Raw genomic sequence first — 15,511 nt, forward strand, 5'->3', positions numbered from 1 at the left:
TTCCTGTTTAGTTGCGAGTTGTAATCGTAATCTCAATATGTGGTAGCCAAAAAGGTAATGCTTCCATTTCTACTATCTCACTGAACTTCTTGTGTTGTTTCTTCTTCACCTTCTCCAAAAATTCATCAAATTTGCAGAAAAACTTATCGAAATTGATGAATTTGAAGATATAGCATCTGGGTTTAGCTTCTTTTAGCTTGAAGTATTGTAAAAATTACATCTTCAAAGCTATAAAAATACTTTCATGGCGTCTTCAATACTGAGTGGATCTGATAATGTCAAGCTTCTTAGTGGAATTTCTCCATCTGGGTCATCATTTCTTGGGTCAGAACTGAATCTTAAGTGTTTACCCCAAAAGCGTTTTGTTAATTTGAGAGCAACAAGAACCCTAAGACCCACCAAATGCAGTTTATCTGCTTCAAGGCCAGCTTCTCAACCAAGATTCATACAACACAAAAAAGAGGCATTTTGGTTCTACAGGTTCTTGTCTATTGTGTATGACCATGTCATAAATCCTGGGCATTGGACTGAAGATATGAGAGATGAAGCACTTGAACCTGCTGAGCTACACGCAAGGAATTTGCAAGTGGTGGATGTTGGTGGTGGAACTGGATTTACTACTCTTGGGATTGTTAAGCATGTTGATGCTAAAAATGTGACTATTATTGATCAATCACCTCATCAGCTTGCTAAGGCTAGGCAGAAGGAGCCATTGAAAGAGTGCAAGATACTTGAAGGAGATGCTGAGGATCTCCCATTTCCTACTGATACTTTTGATAGATATATTTCAGCTGGAAGGTAATTTCTATACTTGTGTTTGGTAACTGCAAACCCCGAGCAGAGACAAATCCAGAATTTTTAAGTACTCCCTCCCTATCAAAGCATATGTAGGATATACCAAAATGTCTTCTAATCTTCTGGTGTCAAACATGCTATGTGGAAAGTTAAATTCAAAGAGTAGTCAAAAATGAAGAAAGACATTCTTTCTAACCGGACTAAAAAGGATAGTAAGGCAAACAAATTGAAATAGAGGTAGTATGTGAGTTCTGAACAACAACTCTTTTTGTTTAGTGGGTAATGGATAAATTTATTTGTACATATCAGGTGAAGTCTTACTAATAATAGTACAGTATTTGAGCCATAACTAGTAGGTTTCGTGGAATCCGTATTGTGGCTCCGCCCCTTATACTTTTAGTTTTCTGGATAACTGAGAAATCCTGAGGGTCAGTTGGCACGTGTTTTGAAATACATCGGATATTGTGTCTGCTCCTCAAGGGCGGATGGAGAGGATGATAAGTCATGGCTTCATTGGAGTCCAAGCTCGGTATGTGATAAAAGTTCACTAGTTTAGTACAAATTGATTTCAAACCCGATAAATTGAATGAATTGTGAGAGAATCCCGAACTCGAACCCATAAAGTTTAAATCTTGGATCAACCTCCGTGCCAAGGGCGATGGAGAGTGCAACTTGTGGCTTTATTGGAACCCAATAGCTTTGGCTCGGATATGTGATAAAAATTCAATAAAAAAGTACAAATTGATTTCATATCCTGTAAATTGAATGTGTTGTGATAGAATCCCGAACTTGAGCCCATAAAGTTCAAGTCTTGGATCAACCTCTGTGCCAAGTGCCATGGAGAGTGCAACTTATGGCTTTATTGGACCCAATAGCGCTGTCTCGGATATGTGATAAAAATTCACTAAACAAGTACAAGTTGATTTTAAACCCAGTAAATCGAATGAGTTGTGATAGAATCCCAAACTCAAGCCCATAAAGTTTAAATCTTGGCTCCGCCTCTGTGCCCCTGCCCTCTGCCATCTGCTTTGTTTTTGCTCTTCTAGTCTGTGATACTGATGCTGTTTTATAAGAAATTGCAAGCTATTACTGCTAAAGTCTTGCTTAGAAAAATTTTGGGAACTGATAGGATAAATCAGACTATTCTGTATTCTGTTTCCTAAATGTAATTTCTTTCTATGTTATTCTTGCCTTTCCTCCAAATTGAACTTGCTAGTCTATAATACTATGTGATGCTGTTAAACAATTAAGCAAGCTTGGCCAATATGGAGCCAGGAATTTATATACGGAGATTCAAATACATACTAGAAATTACACTTGGGATTTTGGTTCGTGATCTAAAACAATTTTTGAACCTCGTTGGCCGCTTCACTAAAATCTCCCCCTTCTGTCAAGGGGTTTCAACAGTTAACATGTAGCAAAAAGAATTGTTTTGTCATAGTTGCAGGGTGTAATTTTAAAATAAAGGGATTCTGTTTGACCCCCTTTCCTCCATCTAGCTCCGTCTTGAGCTGAGGTGGAGATTTTGTTACTCTTCCTCAGGTGTTGGAATGCTCTTCACATTCCATGTAATTTTAATAAAAGATCATTAGGTTGTGCAGTTCAACTAGCTATGGTTCCGCTATGACTTTTAGGCCACATGTATCGTCTTTTTGTCGCTTCAGTTTTGACTATTCACTAGTGCACAAATGAAGTGCGATTCTTTGAAGAATTAAGATGCTTGTTGTACTCAATATACAGAGTGCAAGTGAACTTCAAATTACATGAAGTTATCATTTTCACTTGTTTTTAGCCATTGTTCATATTTCCTTACTTATTGTTAGAGTGGGCTAGAGTCCCATGGAAATGGGGTGGTGGTTTGCTTATATGGACTTGGGCAATCCTCCCTCATGTGCTACCTTTTTGGGATTGAGTTAGGCTCAAGTACCATATCTTACACTCATAAACTTTTGTTCATATTGATTCTTATTGTTGATAACTGGCAAGTTCAAGATTAAGATATATGCTTGATGTGTGATCTTTGCTCATTTCCAGTGGAATCTAGTTCAATTAACTTTAACAATATTCACTGGTGTCACCTATTTATTACTTCTAGATGTAATAACATGTTTCTGTTCTCCAGCATTGAGTATTGGCCAGATCCACAGCGTGGAATCAAGGAAGCTTATCGGGTACTAACCATAGGTGGGGTTGCCTGCCTGATTGGTCCGGTGTACCCAACATTTTGGTTATCTCGTTTCTTTGCAGATGTGTGGATGCTCTTTCCAAAAGAAGAAGAATATATAGAATGGTTTAAAAAGGCCGGTTTCACACAAGTTAAGCTGAAGCGGATTGGCCCAAAATGGTATCGTGGTGTCCGCCGACACGGGTTGATCATGGGCTGCTCTGTGACTGGAGTGAAGCCATATGCTGGGGAATCGCCATTGCAGGTAGGGACTTCTCTTTTTCCTAAGTGTGTGTTATTGCTTAGTATTTGAAGCTTTTGTGCTGGTCAATCTGTTAGATGACTTAAATTCTTCGATTCCTGTTTGTTTATATTTTTGAAATTATTTTAAACACCTTTGTTGACTTTCTGACACTATATGATACCCTCTTCATGTCCAGACACATTTTCCACTTTCAAACTTCTCAAAATATTTGGTATACTATACAGAAAATACAAGTTATTCGGAATTCTAATTTCATTAAGCAATTGGAAGTTCAAAAATGCTTATCATACTATTCTAGTACTGCCAATAAATTTACAAACTTAAACATTTCTTGTTTCATCTATAGTCAAACTTGCGTGATGTAAGTTGTGATAGAACGCCTCCTTCCTCCTTGGCTGTCGACTAGCGGACAGCTTATGGCGCAGTCATTTTAACTCTCAGTATTTTTGCCTTACACAAGTACAATAACAACTAAGCCTTAGTCCCAAGAAAGTTGGGTTCGGCTATATGAATCCTCAGCGACCATGTTCCTCCATTTAAATTCATCTCGGGCCAACATTATACAAAATAAAAATGAAAAGTGCATGTGAACTCTCTGATTTACAGTTTTAGTGGATTGAAGCTTTGTTGTCAAACCGGAACTATACTTTCTTACACCAATAGTAAATATAACATGGTGCTGTGTTGTGGTGTTGCAGCTCGGTCCCAAGGTTGAGGATGTGAGCAAGCCTGTGAACCCTTTTGTATTTCTCATGCGATTCCTGCTTGGCATAACGGCTGCAAGTTACTACGTGCTCGTTCCAATATATATGTGGCTTAAGGATCAAATCGTCCCGAAAGGTCAGCCCATCTGAATAATAAGGACAACTTATCAATCCAAGAGAAGTTCTCCACAATTTCTGTTTGACAGTTCTCCACCAGTGACCACAACTCTGTTGTGGACCAACAATGTTTTTGGCGTCGTCGAACTTTAGTCTGTTAGTTTTTCAGCCCTAGCATGTAAATTTTATTTTCATGGTAAAACCTACAAAAATCTGTGACATTTTCTAGTTGGATAATCTATCAGTCATGTTTTCTAATCATATGTTGAAAAAAGCTCATTGAAATAAATAGTAGTAATGCATCGTTTGCCAATATTGAGCAAGTTTTAAGTATTTTAGTACTCATGTGTGTCCTCATAGTTGATGTTCTTGTTTAATCCTTGAACAACTTCAGCGTGTGCGAGTCAAGTCGCCCAAGGTTGTGGTGGAGTGGTAAGTACTCCTTCATGCCTTAATCAATGACCTCGATTTCAAATCTTGGATATGAAGTCGTCTTTGGTAGAAAGTGTTTTATGCCCTATGTGGGAGGCATATGGCTGATCTAGCTTTAGCGCTACGGGTTCAACTAAATTCATTTATCTTGATACATAACATAATTGTATGTAAAAAAACAAATTAAAGGATAGTTTGATGCATTAGACTTTTACTACGCACGAGATTAGAAATTAATTGGATCAGATTGATGCATTATTTTCGTAACTTTTATCTTACATTTTAAAAAAAGGTTTTTCGCAGCTAAAATTCGCGACCACCCGATAAATACTAGATATAGTAAATTAAGAAATCACAAAGGATGATCATATGAGTCAAGTCTCCAAATCATTTTGACTCTTTGCAAACTTGGTTAAGAAGTTAACTTCGAACACAATTTTCATAGAAGGTTATTTGATAGAAACATTAGTAATATTATTTTATTCACAATACTAAAAGTCCAATTTTTTTTTATTCCTTTGGAATTTGGACATGAAATTTCTAGTATTTTAATTTTTCAAAGACATGCTTTATATATATATGGGTGAAAATCATTTACACTCTGATTTGGCTTTTAGAATCAAATTTCCTGTTAATTTAAACAATAAATAATATCATTATCCTCGTAAAATCCAAATGTCTATTTTACCTTTGAAATTTTAGAGAATTTGTAATGTATGGTTCGAGCTTGATGGGTAACAAATGTATTTCTCTACTCTTTTCCACTTAAATATCATACTTTCATTTGCAATAGAGTTTGAGTTCGTGTCATGCACTCGAAATCACGTGTCACTTAATTTGGAAAAAATATGAAAAAATACACTGATTTGGACATACTCACGTGCAAAAGCATATTCAAAATTTGAAATTTCATTGATTCATAAGTTAGTTCACGATAAAAACTGAATTCGAAGTCTAAGATTTTGTTCAAAAGGACCCTATTACTCCCATAAACCTCACAATGCAGCGCGATATTTGGGTGTAAATCTAAAATATGGTCAAAATTTTAATATTCTCTATTCCTCTTTTAAAATTCGAAAATTAGTAAGTTGTCTTTTTAAAATTTAAAGTTCATACATTTAAAATTTTAGACTCGTCTTTGTTGATCATGCCCTATGAGTGACACAAATTTTAAATTAATCGAATCAATAAATTTCGATAAATAAAAAATAAATTAACTGGGCTTGCGTGATAAAGCCATGACCAACAACTACACCTAAGACCCGTCTACATTAAATTTGACTGTCTTCATTTGGAAATTTCTTTTTAAAAGAATTTTATTTGTTGCGATTCGCAAAGATGACTGAGATGGTGTAATAGGTAATATATCTCATATAAAAGGGTAGATATTGATTTCTCATTCTAATGCCTTTTTATCGAGATTATTGTATAAAACTTATTTTGTGTGATTATATCTAATCTGTGGTTTACGAGTTGTGATATTTATATGTGCTTTGTCATCCGTCTATTACATACATAGTTAAGTTAATCACATAGAATATATCATCTTTTTTTAATTACGCGCATCAATCAATATGAAATACAAAACACTTGATGTCTCATAACTTATTGAGGTGTATACGTATACTTAAATGATATAACATATTTTATATTGTTAACTTAACTACCTGTCGAATGAATGAGAACACATGAAAAAAGTTTAAAATTCAAACAAAAAGTATCTAAATTGAATACTTTATTAAGAATTGAATTGTTCAATTTGAATATAATTTAGTTCGAGTGTCTAAACAAAATATGAACAAATTTAAGAGATTGACTATATATGAAGCCAATTTTTTTTAAAAATAATTCTTTTAATAGGTGCCGAAGAAGTTTTCTCTTGTTAAACCCCTTATTCACTCCATTTTTTTTCTTTTTAAAAATCTATTTTTTAATATTTTAATGAAATCGAATATATTTACGGAAACTTACATAAATATAAAATATTTACCATTAATAAATTTCACTTGAACACTTTTAATATATTTATAATACAGTTTTTATACGTATTATAAAGAACAATTTATTATTCACATATGATATAAATTTTATAGATGGATAATACATTTTAATACATTTATAATATAATGTGTCAATTTCTTACGAAACAAACATAATATATTTTTAAAGACAGTTTGATACATATTTATTATATACATAATTTATTTTTAATACATATTACAGATTTAATATAATGTTGCTATAAAATGGTAATAAATAAAAGTTATCACTAAAATTAGTAATTATTTATTAAAAGGTATCGTAATTTTTCCTTTTACTAGAGCCCTCTTGTCACAACAAAATTCTTCTATTTAAATATAAATAAACGTCAATCCAACATTATATACTTAACTCTCTCTCCTCTCTCTCTCTCTCTAACTAAACAAAGATCCAAAAAGAAAACACCATGGCTGATAAAATAGTGAAGGAAGAAAATCAACTACTTCAATTCAAAGAAGCCATCAATTTATTTGACAAAGATGTACATGGTAATTATTAGTATATTATTAATAATATTTTCTTTACATTTTTATGAAGTTGTTCACTCGAAGTTCGATATCAGCATTGAAACCTTAACATAGATGATAATAATGAGTACTAGCTAGTAATTCGTTTATCCTTCTAATTTATCATATGATGTTTGATATGAACATTGAAATCTAGAATGACTAATAACTTAAGTCGCGTAAAGTCAATTAAAAGGGAAGTGCTCGCTTCAATAAACGAAATTTCTGATTAAGGATAAATTCATATCATATAAGTATCAATTTTTTTTTGGGGCCAAATAATTCCTATTTTATTTTATATAATATCTCAAATATTATAATTTTATTTTAGGCTGCATTACAATTGAAGAATTAGCAACAGTAATAAGGTCATTGGATGAAAATCCAACAGAAGAAGAACTATGCCATATGATTAGTGAAGTTGATGCTGATCATCATGATAATGGAACCATGGAATTTATTGAATTCTTGAATCTCATCACCAAGAAAATGAAGGTAAAAACTCATATTCCTAGCTCTTATTTAATCGTGTCGGGTGTTCATATTTAATCAGTTATATCGACTCTCTGCTAATAACCAAGTGAATTAATAAGTGTATAAATAGATATGTCAAATATGTTGGTTAGCTTGGTGCAAACACTCTATACGAGTAAATTTTACGATATCTCCATCTATATTTCTATTCCCTCTAGTGGCACAAAAAAGGAATTCATCGTCAGTATAAATAAAATAACAATAGATTTTTATCGTGGTAAGAGAGGTTCAAAAATTTTGATTTTAAGTCACGAATTTAAATTCTAAATATGTTATTATTATATGTTTTTAAATTTTCTTATTGAAATTTCTGGCTTCGTTTTTATTTTAATTTTCAGGAGACGGATTTAGAGGAAGAACTTAAAGAAGTGTTTAAGGTGTTTGATAAAGATCAAAATGGATTTATTTCTGCTACCGATGTAAGTTGATTTTAGGAGTTTTATACTTTTAATAATTATTGTTACTTATTTTATATTTGAAAAAATATCTTTGTTTTTCTAAAAAGGAATTACTAGAAGATATTTTTTTTTATATAATCATTAATATTATTTTGTGAGTGAAGTCAATCATGTACGGCATGTACTCATGTTGTTCCTTTGAAGACCAGTCAAAAAGATCAAGGTATTTTTAATTTTAAGAAAATATGATTTAAATCATTTTAAATTTGGATCGAATTATTAGTTTAAAAAACAATACATCTTTTTACTTGTCTAATGAAATTAAAATTAAATACAACATGAACGAAATACATTTTAAAATTCTCGTCAAGTTTAGGATCATTTACAATACTTTTTATTAAGAGTTTCATGCTCGTACAAGGATTTGAGATCAGTTATTATGTCATGTGTACAAATTGAGATTATATTTTAATTTAATTAGTTAAGTAAAAATGTATTTTTTATATATCTTTATAATTCAAGAAATAGCTAATAATTTACGTCTAAGTCCATAAATATTTTCAATGTTTCAAAGGATTTGGAAAAAATATTTTAATTTGATTATGAATGAATATAATTATTAAACTAGTTAAGGGAAAGGTGAGGGGGTACACATGTTAAAATTTTCTGTCATTATTATTTAAATATACTTATTTTTACAGTTGTTTCAAATCCTAGATAATTATTAGGTTATTATTATTATTATTAACTTTGAAACCAATCTGTCAATGCAATGAATTTTTCCACAGTTCACACTGAACAATGCACTTGCTCCTTTTGACTTTTTATTTATTATATCATTAAAGAATATTATGAAACAGATAAAATCTCTCTATTTTTAATTTAAAAAAATCTTGAATTTTATTAACTGATTTATACAAATGTTCCTTTTTAGATATCATTTAAATTTTAATTATCTCTAGTTTTAGAAGTCTTACATATATAGTTCTTGCAGAATTACCATTCCAGACAACGTTAAATTGAATTCAATGTTTACTTAATTTTATAGATAAATATTAAATTATCGTCTAATGTTTTTTATAACTCATAAAATCTTAGATCACAATAATTTTTATATTTTCTCGCAATGTATTCAACTTGTTCAAAAAGGGGTTTCTTTATACTATATATGATCTAAAATATATTATAAGTCGTGAAAGAAATAAAAAAGAGATTATTTATTAATCAGTCATTTCTAAAAGATACAATTGAGAAAATTCCGACCTTGAAAATGGAGAAACTCATTATATAGAGGACTTCCTCTTTAGTGAACGTTACATGCATGATTTAATCTGAATTAATCAAATCAACGATACTGAACCACATATGATTATATCAAAAGTAATATTCCACATATTAGTGATATAGAGATATTATTTATATTATCATTTCATTTATAAGTAAGATATTGATAATGCACTATTAGTGCATTTTTTTTTTAAAAAAAATATTAATGTATATAATTCAAACTTTGTTATAATATTTTTCGATTGTATTGCAGTTAAGGCACGTGATGATTAACTTAGGGGAAAAATTAACAGAAGAAGAAGCTCAACAGATGATTAGAGAAGCAGATTTGGATGGAGATGGTCAAGTCAACTTTGATGAATTTTTTAAAATGATGATCAAACTTTAATATATGATTAAAAATATTTATTTATATTTATTCAATTTATTAAGAAGTTTTTATTATTTGTTGAAACAATATCAATTTTATATAGCCAAGGAATTAATTGTAGGATTATTTGACTATTTAAACTCTCAAAATTGTAATCAAAAGAACCTCTTAGTTTATATGTAATATTTGTTTTTGTTTTATTGATGTTCTATATATTAATCCATTTCGAGATTTAACTTATTTAAATATTTGTGAAACAATAAAATTTTTATTTTACGAGTAAATAACTTTCTATCAAAGACTTATTAATGAATGTGTGTGTGTTTTGGGGGTGGGGGTGGGGGAAAAACAAATAATTAAATATGCTACTATCATTATAGAGTACTTATTAATGTATTTTATGATGAAAATATCATAATGATTATGATATAAAATAAAAGCAAGAAAGGACGTACGATTAGCAAATCCACATTTTCTTTTAAATATGATATTTCTTGATGACTTTTTGAATTATATGTTAATTAAGTTATTGATTTTTTTTCTTCTTTGAGTAGGTTGTAGCCTATTTTTAACCCATATAAACTATCAATTAGTCGTTAACTAATTTCGATAAGGCACGTTAACTAATATATTAGTTTATTCCTAATGACACACCAAAATATAATAACAATGTAATTAGTCATGAACGTAATAATAATAAAAAAGAGGAGAATAATAGTTGTCACGTCTAGGTTTGATGACTCCAAAAGAGAATTTGATTGTCATTACTTAGTCAATTATATGAATTATCACTGCTTCGATTATCTATGATTTGTTGTTACTATTGTTAAGATGACTTTTTCATTATTATATGTATTTTGTTAAAATCTTCTTTAATATTTTTACGTGAGTCTAGATTCTATCAGAAATAGTCTTTTTATCTTAGGAGTAATGGGATTACAAATATGTTATTTTTGTTGTATAATATAAGAAAAATAAATTCAAAGGCACGTTCATAAATTTGTTGACAAGCATGTTTTTACTCTCAAGAAAATAAATTAATTTTGTATTGAGTCAAGTCTTTTTACTTCCTATGACTTGTTTGTGTATTATGACTTTTGACTACAAAATACCTTCATTCCCACTCCTTAAAAAAATAATTGAACAAATAAATGATTTATGTCCTTTTAGTGTTACATTCTCCTTCACATGAGTCAAACAATTTATAATTGTTTTCACCCATCTTATTTAGTTATAATTTAATTTAAATAAATATAATTTTCTAACAAAGGAGAATTTAATCGAATCCCTTCAACATAGTGAAGGGTTCTTGTAAGGGTAAAGATGAAACTTAGTTGGGTGAGATCGCGACCCAAATAGATTCATGAGACCGTTGGACTATCAACCTTTATCTTTTAGATCACTCGGTCAATTGTGCTTCGTGGAGAAGTCATGGGCTAGACACGTGGAAATCATAGGTTGCAATATAGAAATCCAGCTGTTCGAGATCAAAATGAATTAAATACACTGAAATCTGAATGAAACCTTCATTAAGTGAAAACAAATGATATGTAAGTTACGCTTACATCTATTCAAAAGAATGAAATAAATATAATGTACTCTCCAACTTGTGGCCTATATAGTCCAATCCAGAAACCATGGGAACTCATTTTAATGAAATCAAGTACTTATAATATAGATGTGTGCATAACTTTAGAAATGTTGTGTGTAGCAGTAGCACCATTGTCATCGAGTCCGAGCTGTGGAACCAGATATGTAAGGCTGTGTTGAATAGACCGTTGTGGTTGAACCCTTCTTTGGACTCCACATATAGCAGAAGCTTAGTGTACTGGGCTATGTTTAGCCCCATAATTTACAAGATGGGAAACTTTTTCCTCAACCTATACCATGTCTCAGTATTATTATTATTAGTATCAAATAGATCTTCAGACACATGCTGGGGAGAAAATTGTTGATTTTTCTACCCAAACATGCTGTAATTCACTTACTCAATGATGATGCATTCATGCAGGAACAGGTTCGGAAACTCCGCCATTTTCAGCTTGATCCAAACTATCATAGTATTCCACCAAAACCTTCCAACCACCGGGGCACATAAATCCGTCTGGAGGGCTCTCCTTGGTCTTTGCAAGAGTTCGCATCTGAAAGAAAAAGAAGGCATAAAAAGGACAGCACCCCAATAATTGATCTAGCATCCTAGAATGTAACGAAGTGGCCCTTTCTGAGGGTGAGATGGGGGTAAAACCTATGTTGCTCAGATTCTACAAAAATACTGCCGCACCTGAGTATGATCCTCCAAAATTGCACTACTTTTGGAGGATCCGACACGTACCCACCAACACTTTTAAAGAGACCTAACATCGCTTGGTTTCTCAAAAGATAATGTCACATCTTTGTCAGATCCTCCAAAAATACACCACTTTTGGAGGACATGACAACTCACCTACCGTGAACAACATAGTTGTAAAACACTGAAAGCCAATAAAGAGATAGAAACCTTGGTGCCTGAAATGAAGATAAAATCTTGAAGCCTAGATGGATCAAAGAGAGCCATTCCATTCTTAGTCTTGTCATATGCAGCCACCTACATGAAATTTAGTATTGTTAGAGTTTGGAAGTAAAAAAGGGAAGACATATTGCACTTTAACCATGGTTAATTTGTTGCCATACCTTGAAAGGCAATATATTCAGCCGTTCTAGTCCCGGAGCCATACTGAGGACCTTCTTGCCATGATCTGCATCATACAGATCTCTCTTCTCCAGTGGATGACTCATTCCAGCTGGATCTCGTCCCACGATATAAAAGTTGGCACCTGCATTGATACGAGCCTTTGCATGCCATTGCACCTCGGTTGGACCAGCATAGTGCATGGGAGATGGGAATATAGATAACACAGTTGTCTCGGGATCAAGCACCCCAGCTTCAAGAACCTGACAAGAATCCAGTCGTGTATAGGAGTGAGAATGCAATACCATGCTGATACATGGCCAAATTAATAAGGCAAATCAAATTTTATGTGGGATTTCAGCCACAAAATGAATAAAAGAAACTGAGACCTTTTCTACATCTTTGAGCAGGATTTAAAAAAAACGCTTACAAGTACATAGATATCAACAAGGACTTTGAGCAAAAAGGATTGCAGAAGCTTGGCTGTTAAATGAGGAACATGATCAAGTAGTGAAGTATACAAGTGCTTTATTTTATTGCCAAAAATAGAAAATGTCAGGTAACCAAATGCACAAACCTTCTCATGTTGCTTCATTCTCCAATAAAGTGGAACATCGTCTTCCTTTGTGTAACCTCCAAGAGGATGAAGCAAAAGGATGGGATTCTTATATCCCATCTTGAGAAGTCGCCGACGTGTGTCAGTCATTAATAATGCATGGCCATTATGCACAGGATTTCTCAGTTGAAAAGCAAAAACTGCATCTGCATTACGCCTTGTAAATTCATCCCGAAGTTCAGAAGGTGAAAGCCGGAAGCTGTCAAGACCATCATGGTACTTGACTGGTTCTATAACTTCCAAATCACCACCAATAAGCCAGTTTCCAGAATGAGTTATAGCTTCATCCACGTAAGGAAGACCTGGGGCAGTGGTGCCCCAAGTTCTTGCTATCCGTTCTTCTTTGTTATGCTTGTAGATCTCGATACTACATTTACCAAATTAACAGGGAAAGAAACTAGATCAGAAAGTATAAATAGTCATAATAAAGAAAAGATAGTCTAGTTAGATGCTTAAAAATTATAAAAGAACAACAAAGAGATTAAAACTTCGTGAGAAATGGTCGGGTTGGGCTATGACCCGCTTTTTAGCCAATTAGAAATGGTCAGAATGTTTGAGCCTCACTTATACTTGTGATTTGCAAAAGAAATCTGAACAGATGAAGAGGAAAAATCAGTGTCTTCCAGCTTACTGCTAATGTTGACTGTAAGCTCGTACTTGTTTAGTAGAGGAAGATCTGCTATAGAAGGAATGACCAACATGTCAATCTTACTAAAAGCAAATGGAAACCAACAGAAACCTTAATTTGATTGACAAAGATGAAGCGCGTGATGACTTTGCATCCCTAAACCAGTAGAAACTAATCAACCTTCTGCCTTCTTATGAGCAACTCCAGAACTTCAACTTGATCGTTTAGTGAGCGGCGAGCCAGTCAGTTATAACATCTTCTTAACATAAGGAGTATGAAATCTAATAAGACACTGATTCTTTTGGAGAAATCTTGAGAATGAATATTCTTTTGGAGAAATCTTGAGAAATCTTGAGAATGAATATTCTTTTAATTTATTTTTACTCTTTAGACAGGGATGCTTGTTTAAATAAGTCAATTTCACATGGTAAACTACTGTCATATCATGTAGAACAATTTTCCAGGGTAAACCTGTATAGGAATTTATTTGTGAAAATTAAAAAAAGTAAAGAAATACATCAAACAGCGGAAGAGTAAGGACGCATACAAACTAACATATTCTTAATGGCTATACTTATCATTGTGACTGAAAATTAGAAAAATTATAAAAATCATAATATTTAACATCAACATGGTTATGAATAACTTCGGATTTCTTTTACAGTAAAAAGGAACATTCTAAGATAACAGAACTACCTCAGAAACAGTACTGCTTACTATAAACAGTTGCTCTTTTCCTACTTCATAAAAAAATTGTTTTTTTCCTTGAGTACCATTCTTCCATAAAGATTTGAACTTTTATTTGAATCCTAAAGGATGATTAACAATCCAATGTCACTCTAATTCCCATTTACAACCGTAAGCACTAGGCATCAAAACTCCCACTTTCCTTTAGGAATAACTCCCATTTTCACTCATTATACACGTATCATACCTCAACTATCCATATTTCTCTTTACCTACCTAAACTATCACTTCCTTCGTACTAAAACACACCTCCATACTAAGCTTGTAGGTCAAACTCAGCATCTAGTTGTATTTTAATACAAAGGGAGTGATAATTGAAGTATAAAGCTCGTGATAAACTATCGCTTCCTTTGTATTATAACACACCAATACTGTAACGGCAAATATTTGCTCCCAATCAGAAACAGGCCTCCATAGGCTAAACTTAAGGGAGTGATATGAAACACGCGAAAAGGTGATAGTTTAAATACTTAAATAGAACAATGGATTATTGAGCTATGAAACTCGCTAAAGATGTGTTTTTTTTAACATTAATTCAAAATCAAAAAGATGATTTGAAGAAGAAAGAAATTAATTTTCCTTACTCGGTTAAAATGGCAATGGGATTATTTCCATCAACAACAAGGGCAACACTACTGGACCCATCAATTTGATTCTTCTGAGAATCATCAATGGCGAGCACAATCGGAACCGACATGTTAACAACTGATCCATCTTCAAGACGAATCGAATTAAAATGAAGAGTTTGAAGAAACTCAGATTCTCTCATGAACCCTTTCAATGGGCTAGCCCATCCTTCACTTAACACATGAACCCATTCAACATCAATCTTCGTAAGCTTTATTTTGGGCAAATTCAAAGCTTCTTTTCTCTTCAAATCTCTTTGTGATTCATCAACGAAGAGCTCAACAAGCTTGCCACCGTCGGGTTCGATCAACAACCCGGAATGGCTTCGGGTCTGCGACATGATTGACCCGGTTCTTATTGGGTCTGCAACCGTACGAGAAAGGAAGATTGAGAGGTAAGAAGAAATGGATTTTGGGTAAAGATTGAATTTTTGTTTCAAAGTTTCGAATGAAAGAGACCTTATGGCGAACAAAAATAAAAACATAGTTTAGTGTTAATTACTAATTACATCACTACTAGCGGCGGAATCAAATTTTTAATAAGGGGATCAAAATTTTAAAGAAGATGAGCAAAATCAAAAGTTTCGTATGTATCTAAAAAATTATTTTATCCG

At 32.5% G+C, this 15,511-nt stretch overlaps 3 protein-coding genes across 5 annotated transcripts; 2 read left to right on the forward strand and 1 right to left on the reverse strand.

Moving 5' to 3' along the window:
• Positions 1–10: 10 nt before the first annotated feature.
• Positions 11–4,360, forward strand: LOC107014330 (2-methyl-6-phytyl-1,4-hydroquinone methyltransferase, chloroplastic-like). 2 transcript variants are annotated; one of them, XM_015214192.1, is made up of 3 exons: positions 11–798; positions 2,918–3,224; positions 3,923–4,360. In XM_015214192.1, the coding sequence occupies exons 1-3, from the start codon at positions 245–247 to the stop codon at positions 4,076–4,078; spliced, it is 1,017 nt and encodes a 338-aa protein (XP_015069678.1). In that variant the 5' UTR covers positions 11–244; the 3' UTR covers positions 4,079–4,360.
• A 2,520-nt stretch (positions 4,361–6,880) lies between these two features.
• Positions 6,881–9,746, forward strand: LOC107013078 (calmodulin-2/4). Its single transcript, XM_015213065.2, has 4 exons — positions 6,881–7,005; positions 7,355–7,518; positions 7,896–7,976; positions 9,496–9,746. Exons 1-4 carry the CDS (start codon positions 6,924–6,926, stop codon positions 9,628–9,630), a joined length of 462 nt encoding a protein of 153 aa, XP_015068551.2. The 5' UTR covers positions 6,881–6,923; the 3' UTR covers positions 9,631–9,746.
• Positions 9,747–11,109: 1,363 nt separating this feature from the next.
• On the reverse strand, positions 11,110–15,353 carry LOC107014437 (ATP sulfurylase 1, chloroplastic-like). Of its 2 annotated transcripts, XM_015214346.2 has the most exons (6): positions 14,856–15,353; positions 12,858–13,263; positions 12,283–12,543; positions 12,110–12,196; positions 11,601–11,753; positions 11,110–11,492 (listed from the first exon to the last, which is right to left on the reverse strand). In XM_015214346.2, exons 1-5 carry the CDS (start codon positions 15,236–15,238, stop codon positions 11,616–11,618), a joined length of 1,275 nt encoding a protein of 424 aa, XP_015069832.1. In that variant the 5' UTR covers positions 15,239–15,353; the 3' UTR covers positions 11,110–11,492; positions 11,601–11,615. The 2 variants fall into 2 exon arrangements, with proteins under 2 accessions (XP_015069832.1, XP_015069831.1); XM_015214345.2 differs by having other exon boundaries at positions 11,110–11,753.
• Positions 15,354–15,511: the final 158 nt, after the last annotated feature.

This window comes from Solanum pennellii, chromosome 3, assembly GCF_001406875.1.
Source record: "Solanum pennellii chromosome 3, SPENNV200".
Lineage (NCBI taxonomy): Eukaryota > Viridiplantae > Streptophyta > Magnoliopsida > Solanales > Solanaceae > Solanum > Solanum pennellii.

What these genes read in the sequence shown, in the direction of transcription:
- LOC107013078 (XM_015213065.2), top strand. Translation starts at nt 6,924, where the DNA reads ATGGCTGATAAAATAGTGAAGGAAGAAAATCAACTACTTCAATTCAAA. An exon ending in ATTTGACAAAGATGTACATG is followed by an intron (nt 7,006 to 7,354) that starts GTAATTATTAGT and finishes ATTTTATTTTAG; the next exon opens with GCTGCATTACAATTGAAGAA. An exon ending in TCATCACCAAGAAAATGAAG is followed by an intron (nt 7,519 to 7,895) that starts GTAAAAACTCAT and finishes TTTAATTTTCAG; the next exon opens with GAGACGGATTTAGAGGAAGA.
- LOC107014437 (XM_015214346.2), bottom strand. Translation starts at nt 15,238, where the DNA reads ATGTCGCAGACCCGAAGCCATTCCGGGTTGTTGATCGAACCCGACGGT. An exon ending in CCCATTGCCATTTTAACCGA is followed by an intron (nt 13,264 to 14,855) that starts GTAAGGAAAATT and finishes TGGTAAATGTAG; the next exon opens with TATCGAGATCTACAAGCATA. An exon ending in TGAATATATTGCCTTTCAAG is followed by an intron (nt 12,197 to 12,282) that starts GTATGGCAACAA and finishes AATTTCATGTAG; the next exon opens with GTGGCTGCATATGACAAGAC.
- LOC107014330 (XM_015214192.1), top strand. Translation starts at nt 245, where the DNA reads ATGGCGTCTTCAATACTGAGTGGATCTGATAATGTCAAGCTTCTTAGT. An exon ending in AGATATATTTCAGCTGGAAG is followed by an intron (nt 799 to 2,917) that starts GTAATTTCTATA and finishes TCTGTTCTCCAG; the next exon opens with CATTGAGTATTGGCCAGATC. An exon ending in CTGGGGAATCGCCATTGCAG is followed by an intron (nt 3,225 to 3,922) that starts GTAGGGACTTCT and finishes GTGGTGTTGCAG; the next exon opens with CTCGGTCCCAAGGTTGAGGA.